The sequence below is a fragment of the Macaca thibetana genome, chromosome 11, assembly GCF_024542745.1.
Source record: "Macaca thibetana thibetana isolate TM-01 chromosome 11, ASM2454274v1, whole genome shotgun sequence".
Taxonomy (NCBI): domain Eukaryota; kingdom Metazoa; phylum Chordata; class Mammalia; order Primates; family Cercopithecidae; genus Macaca; species Macaca thibetana.
The window spans coordinates 77,500,244-77,513,722 of NC_065588.1; the positions used below are offsets into that span (position 1 = coordinate 77,500,244).

The following is a 13,479-nucleotide window of genomic DNA, read 5'->3' on the forward strand; positions in this document are numbered from 1 at the left end:
AATGTTTGTAAATTATTAAATAATACAAATAATGCAATATCTTTTCAATCTCTAATTTTCTCTCTAAAAATTCTAATCTTCTTCTGAATATTAACCATGAATTATATCCAACAAATTTTTTTCCTACAATATTTTCTTCAGGTTAAAAAAATTTACCCATGTTTTACTATAAAAATAATACAATTGGTAACATAATTATATTAGGTGTTAAGGACTTCCTGGATTTCATTTCTCGCTTCTCTGACTTAGATATTAAACACTTTAAATATTTCTTACTCTTCCAAGAATGCCCTAAATATTTTTTCACTACTCTAATTACAGTGTAATAAAATTCATGTTTTATGGATTTATTTATTTATTTGTGACTGTTTAAGAAAATTCATGAAAGCACTGGCATCATTCTCTCTCTCACACACACAATCACAATCACATCTAAGATTATAAATATATTATTATATATAATATATAATATGTTATTTTATTACCATGAAAATAATAGCACTATCAAGAGTTATGATGCTACCATAAAAGGGTAAAACTGTGTTGCAAAAACGTCAGAAATAAAAGCAGTACAAAAATAATCTAAGTATTCCTGCCTTGAATGCTGACTAAATTTTATTCTGTGGTCCAGGATTCTTACTGTAGCTTTGGTACTAAGTTGCTCATTAATACTATGTAGTGTAACTTATATATGCAGAAACTAAGCAAGAGACAATGTCACTTTTAACTAATAAAATGAGATGAATGGTTCCTAAATTTCTAAAATAAGCAGATCACAATGTAGTTCAGCATGTTTGGTTAGTATATCCTAGTACATTGGCTAGAAGTTTGTGCTGTATCCGAGTGGAATCACTTCTGATTAGCTGGGCATTGTTCTGGTTGGCCATTGTCTATTCTATTTAAAAACCATTTTTAGCAGAAAGTTTTGGAAATGAGCAGCAATAGTGGACTCAGCAGCTTAAAGAGGTAACTATTTTCTTTTTTAAAAATATTCTCAATTTTTCTTTTACGTAAGTTTTATGGCTTGGAAGTCTCATAATTGTAAGTATGCCAATGTACATTCATTACAAAATCATAACTTTACCTCCATAAACAGTTCATAATCTTTTAATCTTCATCATTGGTGTCATTTCAACATACTATATTTCCAAGTAATGACAGAAACAAAAGACAGGATAGTACATGCTTTTAAATTAGGGAAATTTGAGGAAAAATCCAGCTCCATTTATTAGCTGTTTTGAATATGGGCACTCCATTTATACTCCCAAAACCTCCACTCTCTGTTGAGATAATGCCCTACTACCTCCAGTTTTTCCATGAGAATTAAATGTATCATGGTATTCAGTAGTCATCACAATCGTATTTTCCAGAGGTTTTATTTTATATATATGTAAATAAATATATTTTATAATGAAATACATATATTATATGTATATTTTTAGAATGGGCAATCTGATGTTTTTCTCAGTTGCATCCAGGGTACTTCCTAATTCAGGTTTCCATCTTCTAATCCCAAATATAAGGATAAATGAAATAAGGAATTAATGTATATATGTGAAAATGTGAATATAAAGTCTAAGACAAAATTAGAAATTAGTTGCTGTTGCTTTTTATGGCTCTTAACAATACAAATAATGCAAAAAATTTATATTATATATCAAAAAGTTATAAAACTCTATCGTGGTGTATTGAAACAATTATAATACTAAGTTTTGTTACTTATGTTAAAAACACACACACATGGTGTCCAAAGTGATTTCCTCAATATGCCATCAATAAAAAAGTACTTAGGGGCTTAAGTCATTCAATTTAAAAAAATATTTTATTTTATCTTTTTTCAAGAAGGAATCTCACTCTGTTGCCCAGGCTGGAGTGCAGTGTTGCCATGATAACTCACTTCAGTCTCAAATTCCTAGGCTCAAGGGATCCTGCTGCCTCATCAGCATCCTAAGTGGCAGGGACTACAGGTACAGACCACCACCACCACACCCAGTTAATTTATTTTTTTCTTTTTCTTCTTTGTTTTGTTTTGTTTTGAGATGGGGTCTTGCTATGTTTCTTAGGCTAGTCTTGAAATCCTTGCCTCTAGGTAATCCTCCTGCCTCAGCCTCCAAAAGCACTAGGATTATAGCTGCGAGCCACTATGCCCAGCCATTCATTGAAATTTATAATGTGCTATTTAGATCTCTGCTCTATCATTGACTTACTATTTGATCCTAAGAAAGTTACAGCACCTGTGTGGGTTACCATTTCTTCATCTCATAATGGGATTCATAAATGTGCAGATCACATAGGGATGTTGTGAATAAGAAAAGAAATAAACAATAAAATATACAGAAAGTACTTAGACTAGAACAAACACCCAGTTAAGTTTCAGCTAAAGCATCATGAATCTTAACAGGAGGCAAAAGTTCTCTGGACACAACACCATACCAGTGTCATGACTCCCATCCGATCCATTTCCCTGGCAGGGCTTCGAGGGGTGAGCTTTGGCGTTGAGTGTCCACTGGGGGGAGATGAACTGGCCAGCGATGAAGCTGTAACAGAGGCAGTGATGGAGGTACCTGGGTGGACCCTCGCCAAATTCAGGCCTTCGAGGCTCACACTAGCCACTCTATTCTCAATTTCTTCAGCACGCAACTCTGTAGATTCTTTTTCTTCCTGAATTAGCCTGAAAGATACAGTTTAATTTTGATCCATATATAATTTAATATGGATCCATTATATACTGCTGTAAAGATCATTGGAATTCACATAATAAATCAATAGAAACTATTCTTGAACATTTTACATCAAATCTAACTTTTTCATCCTTTTCTCTAAACAGTATAACTTTCAATAAATTCCAGGGACTTCCTGGCTTCAATTTTAAAAATTGTTATCAAATGATACATTTTTCCCGACAACTTTCAGTTTTACCCTCTTTGTATGCTACCACCTGCTAAAACTCTTTAAAAATCTTGAACCTAGTTTATCTCTACCATTAATTCTAATCTTATATTTGACCTCAGGAACCAATAAAAGAGACTTTAGAAACTCAGCCTTGAGATGGCAAAGCACTAGCAATAGCTTAGAAAAAGTGAAAGACTATAATTACGTGTAAATGTGCCTCATAAGATTCAAAGTCACTGACTCTTACCTCCTACCTAATGAAAAAGTTTAAAGGATAGTATCCTCAATAAGCTGTCATTCATAATTAGCCAAATAAAACCCTGAGACTTTTGTTAATATTAATAAATACTTAGCCAAGCCTCCTTTAAATAAGTATCAGAAAAGGTAATAATGTGAAAATTTAGTTATACAGATAGCTGATGAATACACAAATAATGAAAAAATAACTTGCAAACAAAACTAGGCCAGGCATGGTGGTTCATGCCTGTAATCCTCCCAGTACTTTGGGAGGCTGAGATGGGCGGTTCACGAGGTCAGGAGTTCAAGACCAGCCTGGTCAATATGGTGAAATCCCGCCTCTACTAAAAATACAAAAATTAGCCAAGCGTGGTAGTGCATGCCTGTAATCCCAGCTACTCCAGAGGCTGAGGCAGGAGAATCTCCCAGGAGGCGGAGTTTGCACTGAGCTGAGATAGTGCCACTGCACTCCAGCCTGTGTGAGACTCTGTCTCAAACAACAACAACAACAAGAACAACAACAACAACAACAAACTAATTAATGTAAATGCTTTTGAGACAGCAAAGCACTAGTCCTTTTTCTTTAAATTGGGAAGTATCTTCAAGAATACTTATAAATTATTTATTACAAAGGCACAAATAAGAAAGAGCTTTAGCTAGGTTGCATAAAAATTCTGTTTGAATCCTGAATCAAATCTATATACATTTTGTATGTTGTTGTAATGAAACTGTGTACCAGTATAGTTTGATAAGTGGGTTGTAAAATTCTCCTGAGCTATTTTGTTCTTAATTACAATGGTTTATTGTGATCCTCTGTTATATAGAACCCTTATCTTCAAGTTTATGATCACTTCAAAATTTTCTTTTTACATATTTAGAATAGAGAATGTAATTTATTTGCTAAATCTATTCAATAGGAAATACTTGTCTGGTCTACGTTTACTGTGGGAAGTTGAGCTACATTTACTTCCCTGTTTTTATATGTTCACCAGCTTTTTGATGATTAACTCACTGCTGGTGTCTTCACTAACTATTCTGCAAATCCTTCCGTTTTTAAGTAGTATGTGTTCCCTGGCAAGGCAGAAAGTACTTTGGTAGTCTACTTACCTGTCATTGGAATAAGTGATCTTTGTGATTTTTAACAGGCTGTTTAAAAATCTTACAAATTATGGACTTAAAATCTAATCAAATATGTTTCACAAAGATTCATTTTGGTTAAAACATTATGAGGCACATTTACACTTAATTATAATTTTTCACTTAGAAAAAGAACATGAATTCTGTTACTCTCAAAGTTTATTTTCATGAATGCATTTTTTAACTTCACCCCAAGGTCAGAACCCCCAAAAAAGGTTTAATCAAGTAACACAGTACATAGTAACATAGCTTAAAATGTATTGGAAAGAAAATACTACCTTCCCCCTCAAAAAATAAAAATGAAAAAAAAAAAAAAGAAGGCATTTTGTACTTTTAAAATACTTAGTAGATAAATGACTCCTAGAAATTTTTTTTTTTTCTGGTGAGATGTAACGTGGTTCTGCTGTACACAGAAATTTTGGTTATTAATTTTAGATATTATATAAATTGTATAAGAGATCCAATCCTAGAGGAACAAGTTGGGTAAGACGTTGATTGAAGTTTAATCTAACAGAAATTAGTAGCTAACTATAAAATAACAGATGAATGAACAGTGCTGTGGCAAATGGGTTTGAAGTAATTTGAATCAGTGAGCTGTGAAGCTAGAAAACATGCATTATTTTAAATGGCTAAATTAGTTTATGAAAGAAGAAAAATCTTAACCAGAGAAAAATTCTGGTTGTTATTAGCAGACCACTCTGGTCTAAATCATGATGACTATTTCTTTTAAATGTGATGTAATCACATTTCATGTATTTTTCAAATTTCTTACAAAAAACAACTATATTAACCTACTGGCCAAGATTGTTACTAGAAATTGCTACCCTAATGTTACAAAAATAAGAGTCACTGAAGAGAAATAGATTGTTATTGAAGGTGTGTTGATCTCTTTGGTGAAAATAAATATCACAAGAATATAGACTTGATTTCAAACTTAATTTGGTAAATTCAACCATTAGCTGAACAGCATCAGAAAGTGTTACTCAGTTATTCAGTTAATATTTATGTTCTATTTAGAGTAACCAAATATTTATGGAGAACTTTCTAAATATCAAGCGAAGACCTACAAATAAAGATAAGCAAAGTCAGAAACATTTCTTGCTCCTATAAAAGTTGCAATCTAGTGAAGGTAAAGAACTGATGGACAGTACTACCTTCCTTGAAGAAGTAATGGAGGAGCTGTCCATGGTGAGTAAGGGTAACATGAGTGAAATATTAGGGTAGAAGGGTGCAGAATGAGAGGAATGTTCCAGAAAAAAGGGATGACACAACCAAAGAAAGATCATGGAACATCAAGGAACTGGAAAGTAGGTAAGGTAAATGGTTAGAGAGTGGTGAGACAGGTGAGGTATTGTAGACCATATTAAAAAGTTTGGTTTGTATCCTAAGAGCAACTGAATCGTTTGAAAGAGGGGAATTACATAAGCACATTTCTGTTTTTAAAAGTCTTCTCTGGCTGCAGTGAGGTTGGATTACATGGAGAACTAGCATACTACAAAGAAACCAGATAGTAATGGTTATTGTCATACAGGTAAAAAACTATTCTTAAGTGCAGTAGGGTGATGATAGGTAGTTTGAATAATAGTAGAAGGAAGCCAATTGATTTAGCTAGAGCCAGAAAGAAAAAAGAAAGGCATTGTTCAAAAGACTTAAAACATGTTCACCAGTTGAAAAAACAAGTTAAGAATGGTTTGTGGATTATCAAAAGAACACAAATATACCTGATACAATTGGGTTCATCACTGGGGTTAGTCAAGGAACTGACAGAAAAAGCTGATGTCAATGGGGTTCAAGAAACCATATATTAAATTAAAATGAAATTATCAGAGTGCCAACATTTCTCAATATTTGAAATGTTAATTTGTCCAATTTCAATTGTAATGAAAACCATCTATTATTAGGGTACTATATAGCAACAGTACATGTTTTTCATATATAGTATGAAATAATTCATATCACCACATGTTTTATTGCCTTTGAAATGAAAATATAATAAAGATACTTGTTAGGCCATAATATTAAATTATGTCTCACAGATATATTAAGCCTTTTATATTTAAAGAATGCAAATGAATTTGGTCCCCATTTACTTAGAAAATTTTCACACATACATCCCCAAAATGCTAGGGGATTTTTATTGATCAGCCTAATTTGTTATAAACTTCAGCGTTAATATGTGAAAATGTATTTTCATTGATGTAAGAATATTAATCATAAAAAACTCTATAAAAATTGTGTCTCAGTTTAAAATATGGTAGCAGCCCAATTCAAACACAAGTTTTAGGCATCAGTGAATACAATTAACCAGCCACAAGCACTAAGATTAACAGTCTGAGGCTGGGTGTGGTAGCTCATGCTTGTAACTCCAACACTTTGGGAGTCCAAGGCAGGAGGATCATTAGAGCACAGGAGTTCAAGACCACCCTGGGCAACAGAGGGAGACCCTGTCTCTACAAAAAATTAAAAAAATTAGACAGGCATGGTGGCACATGCCTATAATCCCAGCTACTTGGAAGGGTAAGGTAGAAGAATTGCTTGAGACTGGGAGGTTGTGGGCTACAGAGAGCCAGATCTGAGTTATGGCACACTAGCCTAGATAGCAGTGCGAAACCCCATTTAAATAAAAAAAATTCTGAATTTTCATGCAATATATTACTACAAAAATGTAATTTTTATTATTAAGAAAAGTAGTAATATGTTTAGTTTATCCCATTTAAAGGCATTAATTTTTTTTTTTTTCTCAAGTGTTCCTGGCAGAGAAGAGGACTCTATCCTGCTTTCAGCATTTGCTTTGCTATGAACTGAATCTTATCTCCCACCTTCAATTCACAGGTTGAAGCTCTAAAGGGCAAAATGACTGTATTTGAAAATAGGATCTTGGGGAGGTAATTGAGATTACATGAAGTCTTCCATAAATCTTTCCTTGGTAAAGGCTTTCAGATCCCTTAAAAGTATTTAAACATTGGAGTCAAATTAATTTGCTGTTCTGAAAAGTTCAAGATCAAGGTTCCAGCAGGGTTCCATTTTTGGTAAAGGCTCTTTCTTCCTGGCTCCAGGGAAATGGAAAGGTGGGTGGGCAGTGGAGGGCAGAAAGAAAGAGAGAGAGAGGTTTAATTCCATAGAATTACTATATTTATGTTCTCTCTCTCTCTCCCCCTGTCTTTCTGCCTCCCATCGCCTGCCTTACTTTCCCTTTCCCTGGAGCCAGGAAGAGAGCCTTTACCAAAAACTGAACCCTGCTGAAACCTTCATCTTGGACTTTCCAGCCTCTAAAACTGTTAATATTAATAAACTTCCAAGAAACAGGCTGTCCCTGATATAAATGGCATAAAATTGACAAAAAGAATGATAAATTAATTTCACTCCAATGTTTAAATATTTTAAAGGATTTGAATGCACATTAACTTGCATACTATTTGGTATCTTTACTGCAGTATGTAATGTATCTGAAGAATGTACGTGATTATCACAAATACTTTCCTTTAAGTAGTAAATTTTAATTTAAAAAGTGCTTTAAAATTCACTGGAGAAAGTTTTGCCTTTAACTTATTCTTTTATATTGTCACTAATGTAATTAGTCTTATATGTTTCATGTATGTTCCTTACAAAGGCTGTCCTAATATTATAAAGGAGATACACAGATATCCTGGGAATCTTCTGAAAATACACATTCTGATTCAGTGCATATGGGGTTAGGTCAGAGATTCTGCAGACCTATTAAGCTCCCAGTCAATGCTAATGCTTCTGATCTAGTATTTATATTTTTAGCACAGTATCCAGGTCTTCTAATTTCTTGAAACCATCAGTACTAATTGAAGTTACCTGATTTCTTTGTTGATGGCATCTAGTTGCTCCTGAAGCATCATGGCTAGAGTCTGGGCATCGGAATGACCACTTGGAGAGAGAAGATCCATTGAGCTAAAAATTGTTTCTCTGTCATCATCATCAATATCAGACATTTCAGTGTCACTTTCAAAAGGGTGGCTGCTTAGTACTCCAATCTGTTGAGTTCTGTTCCACTCATGATCCCCAAGAGATTTCACCTGAATGGTAAATGAAAAATGCAGAATATTTATCACATTGCTCATGTTCAAAGCGCTAATCTCAAAGACAGCAACAACAACAACAGGCATGCTTTTACAACTGACCTTGCAAAAACTGAACCAATTATTAACATTTTAATTTATTTGCTTCCATAAAATAGTTCCTTGACATCGTAAGTAATGTGAGGGATTAATTGTCAGCATAAATATCAAGATTTTAATAGAAATAAAGATGATAAACTTCTATATGATTTATAGTTTGATCATATTCCAAGGTAACAATTACTTTAAAGCATGTATTTGCAATACTGTTCCTTATTTCCAAATATAGCAATCTTTATTTATTTGTACTTAAGCATTCAAGACTTAAAATAATTAGTCTTCCTATATTTCCTTATTATAAGCTCAGACCACAAATATTATCACATAAGAAATTATACAAGAATTCTCTTCCCAACATTTATTTACATCGATTGTAACAAAATATTATTTAAAATATTGCAAAATTATGTACAGGTATACTCCACAGATATTTCAGGGTTAGTTCTAACAATAGAGTCACACAAATTTATTGATTTCCCAATGAACATAAAAGTTATGCTAATTCTCTACTGAAGTCTATTAAGTGTATAATAGTACTATGTCTAAAAATGAACATACCTTCATTAAAAATACTTTATAGCTAAAAAATGCTAATGATCATCTGAGCCTTAATGTTTTTGCTGGTGAAGGGTATTGCCTTGATGCTGATGGCTGCTGACTGATAAGGGTAGTGGTTGCTGAAGGATGGATGGCTGTGACAATTTTTAAAAATAAGACAACAATGAAGTTTGCCACATTGATTGACTCTTCCTTTCATTAACGATTTCTCTGTAGCATGGAATGCAGTTTGATGGCATTTAACCCACAGTAGAACTTCTTTCAAAATTAGAGTTAATCCTCTCACACCCTGCAACTGCCTTATCAATTATGTAATGTAATATTTTGTATCCTTTGTTGTCATTTTAACAATGTTCACCAGGAGTAGATTCCACGTCAAGAAATCATGTTCTGTTCATTCATGAAAAGTAAATCCTCATCTGTTCAAGTTTTATCATGAGATTGCAGCAATTTAGTTGCATTTTCAGGCTCTACTTCTAATTTTAGTCCTCTTGTTATTTTCACCACATCTGCAGTTACTTTCTCCACAGAAGTCTTGAGCCCTTCAAAGTCATCCATGAGGGTTAGAATCAATGTTTTCTTAACTCTTATTAAGGTTGAAATTTTTTTTTTTTTTTTTTTTTTTTTTTTGAGAGGGAGTCTTGCTCTGTTGCACATGCTGGCGGGCTTGATCTTGGCTCACTGCAACCTCTGCCTCCTGAGTTCAAGCTATTCTTGTGCCTCAGCCTCCAGAGTAGTAGAGATTGCAGAGGTGCACCTAGCTAATTTTTGTACTTTTAGTAGAGATGAGATTTCACCATGTTGGCCAGGCTGGTCTCTAATTCCCGACCTCAGGTGAGCCACCTGCCTCGGCCTCTCAAAGTGCTGGATTACAGGTGTGAGCCATCGCGCCTGGTCAAGGTTGATGTTTTGACCTTCTCCCATGAGTCATAAATGTTCTTAATGGCATCTAGAATGATGAATCATTTCCAGAATGTTTTCAATTGGCTTTGCCCCAATCCATCAGAGGAGTCACTACCTATGGCAGCTATAGCCCTGTGAAATGTATTTCTTAAGTTATAATCCTTGAAAGGCAAAATTACTCCTTCATCCATGGGCTACAGAATGAATGTTGTGTTAGCAGGCACGAAAACAACATCAATCTCTTTGAGTATCTCTGTCAGAGGTCTTGGTGGCCAGGTGCATTGTTAATAAGTAGTAATATTTTGAAAGGAATATATATATATATATATATTTTCTGAGCAATAAGTCTCAAATGTGTGTTTAAAATATTCAGTGAACCATGCTGTAAACAAATGCGCTCTTATCTAGGCTTTGTTGCTCTTCTCATGGAGCACAGGTAGAGTAGATTTAGCATAATTCTTGAGGGCCCTAGGATTTTCAGTATGGTGAATGAGCATTGGCTTCAACTTAAAAGTCACCAGTTGCATTCATTCACCCCTGTCCTCTGAAGCTTTGAAGTCAGGCATTTACTTTTCTTCTCTAGCTATGAAAGTCCTAGTTGGCATCTTCCAATGGAAGGTGATTTCATCTACATTGAAAACCCATTGTTTAGTGTAGTCATTCTCATCAATTATCTTAGCTAGATCTTCTGAATAACTTGTAACAGCTTCTCCATCAGCACTTGCTGCTTCACCTTGCACTTTTATGTTGTAAAGATGACTTCCTTCCTTAAACTTTATGAACTGACCTACCCTCTGCTAGCTTCAAAGTTTTCTTCTGCCTCTTCCTCACCTCTCAGTCTTTATGTAATTGTAGAGAGTTAGGGTCTTGCCTTGGATTATGCTTCGGTTTAAGGGAATGTTGTGCATGCTTTGATTGTTTATCACTAAATGATCACATTTATGTAGACCACTAAAACTTTCTCCATATCAGCGGTAAGGCTGTTTTGTTTTCTTATTTGTGTGTTCACTGGAGTAACACTTGTATTTTCCTTGAAGAACTTTTCCTTTGTAATCACAACTTGGTTGTTTCATGCCAGAAGCCTAGCTTTTGGCCTAACTCAGCTTTTGACATGTCTTCCTCACTAAGTTTAATTGTTTCTAGTTTTGACTTAGAGATGTGCAACTCTTCCTTTCACTTGAACACTTAAGGCTATTGTAGGGTTATTAATTGACCTACTTTCAATATTGTTGTGTTTTGGGTAATACAAAGGCCCAAAGAAAGGGAAAGCAATGGGAAATGGCTGTTGGAGCAGAAGTACACACAACATTTATAGAGTAAATTCACTGTCTTATATTGGCATGGTTTGTGGCATGCTCAAATTATTACAATAGTAGCATCAAATATCACTGTTCACAGATCACCATAACAGATATAATAATAATAATAAACGTTTGAAACATTGCGAGAACTGATGTGGCTCAAGCTTATAATCCCAGCACTTTGGGAGGCCGAGGTGGGAGGATCACTTGAGCACAGGAGTTTGAGACCAACCTGGGCAAGATGGTGAAACCCCATCACTACAAAAAAATATAAAAATTAGCTGGGCATAGTGGTACCTGCTTGTGGTCCCAGCTACTTGGGAGACTGAGATGGGAGGATTGCTTAAACCCAGGAATTCAAGGCTGCAGTGAGCCATGATAGTGCCACTGCACTCCAGCCTGGGTGACAGAATAATATTCTGCCTCAAAAAAAAAAAAAAAAAAAAGACATATTGTGAAAATTGCCAAAATGTGAGACAGAGATACCAAGTGAGCATATGCATTGAAAAAATAGCACCCATAGACTTGTGTGAGGCAGAGTTGTCAGGAACCTTCAATTTGTAAAAAACAGACAAACTAACAAACATAATGCTTGTGAAATACAATAAAGCAAATCACAGTAAAACAAGGTATATCTGTAATTTTAAGCCCAAGGCATGCTAATTTACATGGTTATGCTTTTTAAATGGATATAAGAAGCCTTCCATTTGAAGTAAGCAATTGACCAGTGTTTTTCAAGCTGTTATCTGAATGAATGAGGAGGTTGGACATAAAAGAGAGGTCCTAGATCTCTTTTATTCTGCTTTTTAAAAAATTGGTTTTTATTTTTGTGATCATATAAAATGATTTCTATGGAAGGCCACATGATACTTCCCTGAGCATTGAGTTAAGAATTGAGAATCAGAATTAGTATTTGTGTTACAACTTTTGTTGATATCAAGTAGTACTTAATTAATTTGTCACATAATAATGAGAAAAAAATTGAGATTAACTTAATGTAGCTTTCATTTGCTCATTTATTTATTCATGTATTCAATAGATATTGAATGCCTACTTTGATGGATTAATTAATACATGACATACTGGTGCCAGTTTAAACCCAAAAGGCATCAAGGGCCTGTGTACAAATATGGACAAATGGATCCAGTTTCAGCTTTCTACTTATGGCTAGCCAGTTTTCCCAGCACCATTTATTAAATAGCAATTCCTTTCCCCATTTCTTGTTTTTGTCATGTTTGTCAAAGATCAGATGGTTGTAGATGTGTGGTATTATTCTGAGGGCTCTGTTCTGTTCTGTTCCATTGGTCTATATCTCTGTTTTGGTACCAGTACCTTCCTTACACCTTATACAAAAATTAATTCAAGATGGATTAGAGACTTAAATGTTAGACCTAAAACCATAAAAACCCTAGAAGAAAATCTAGGCAATAGCATTCAGGACATAGGCATGGGCAAGGACTTCATGTCAAAAACACCAAAAGTAATGGCAACAAAAGCCAAAATTGACAAATGGGATCTAATTAAACTAAAGAGCTTCTGCACAGCAAAAGAAACCACCATCAGAGTAAACAGGCAACCTACAGAATGGGAGAAAATTTTTGCAGTCTACTCATCTGACAAAGGGCTAATATCCAGAACCTACGAATAACTCAAACAAATTTACAAGAAAAAAACAAACAACCCCATCAGAAAGTGGGCAAAGGATATGAACAGACACTTCTGAAAAGAAGACATGCGTACAGCCAACAGACACATGAAAAAATGCTCATCATCACTGGCCCTCAGAGAAATGCAAATCAAAACCACAATGAGATATCATCTCACACCAGTTAGAATGATGATTATTAAAAAGTCAGGAAACAACAGGTGCTGGAGAGGATGTGGAGAAATAGGAACACTTTTATACTGTTGGTGGGAGTGTAAATAGTTCAACCATTGTGGAAGACAGTGTGGTGATTCCTCAGGGATCTAGAACTAGAAATACCATTTGACCCAGCCATCCTATTACTGGGTATATACCCAAAGGATTATAAATCATGCTGCTACCAAGACATATACATACATATGTTTATTGTGGCACTATTCACAATAGTAAAGACTTGGAACCAACCCAAATGTCCATCAGTGACAGACTGGATTAAGAAAATGTGGCACATATACACCATGGAATACTATGCAGCCATAAAAAAGGATGAGTTCATGTCCTTTGTAGGGACATGGATGCAGCTGGAAACCATCATTCCAGCAAACTATCACAAGAACAGAAAACCAAACACTGCATGTTCTCACTCATAGGTGGGAACTGA

General features: G+C 34.7%; 1 protein-coding gene across 22 annotated transcripts in view; it reads right to left on the bottom strand.

Moving 5' to 3' along the window:
* The window catches only part of PPFIA2 (PTPRF interacting protein alpha 2), a 504,804-nt gene that overhangs the window by 87,551 nt on the left and 403,774 nt on the right, over positions 1 to 13,479 (bottom strand). For all 22 annotated transcript variants that reach the window (XM_050749219.1, XM_050749217.1, XM_050749222.1 and 19 more), the window contains 2 exons: positions 8,089 to 8,309; positions 2,434 to 2,671 (listed from right to left, as the gene is read on the bottom strand). In XM_050749219.1, the coding sequence (XP_050605176.1) occupies positions 2,434 to 2,671; positions 8,089 to 8,309 (459 nt within the window). The remainder of the gene's footprint in view (positions 1 to 2,433; positions 2,672 to 8,088; positions 8,310 to 13,479) is intronic.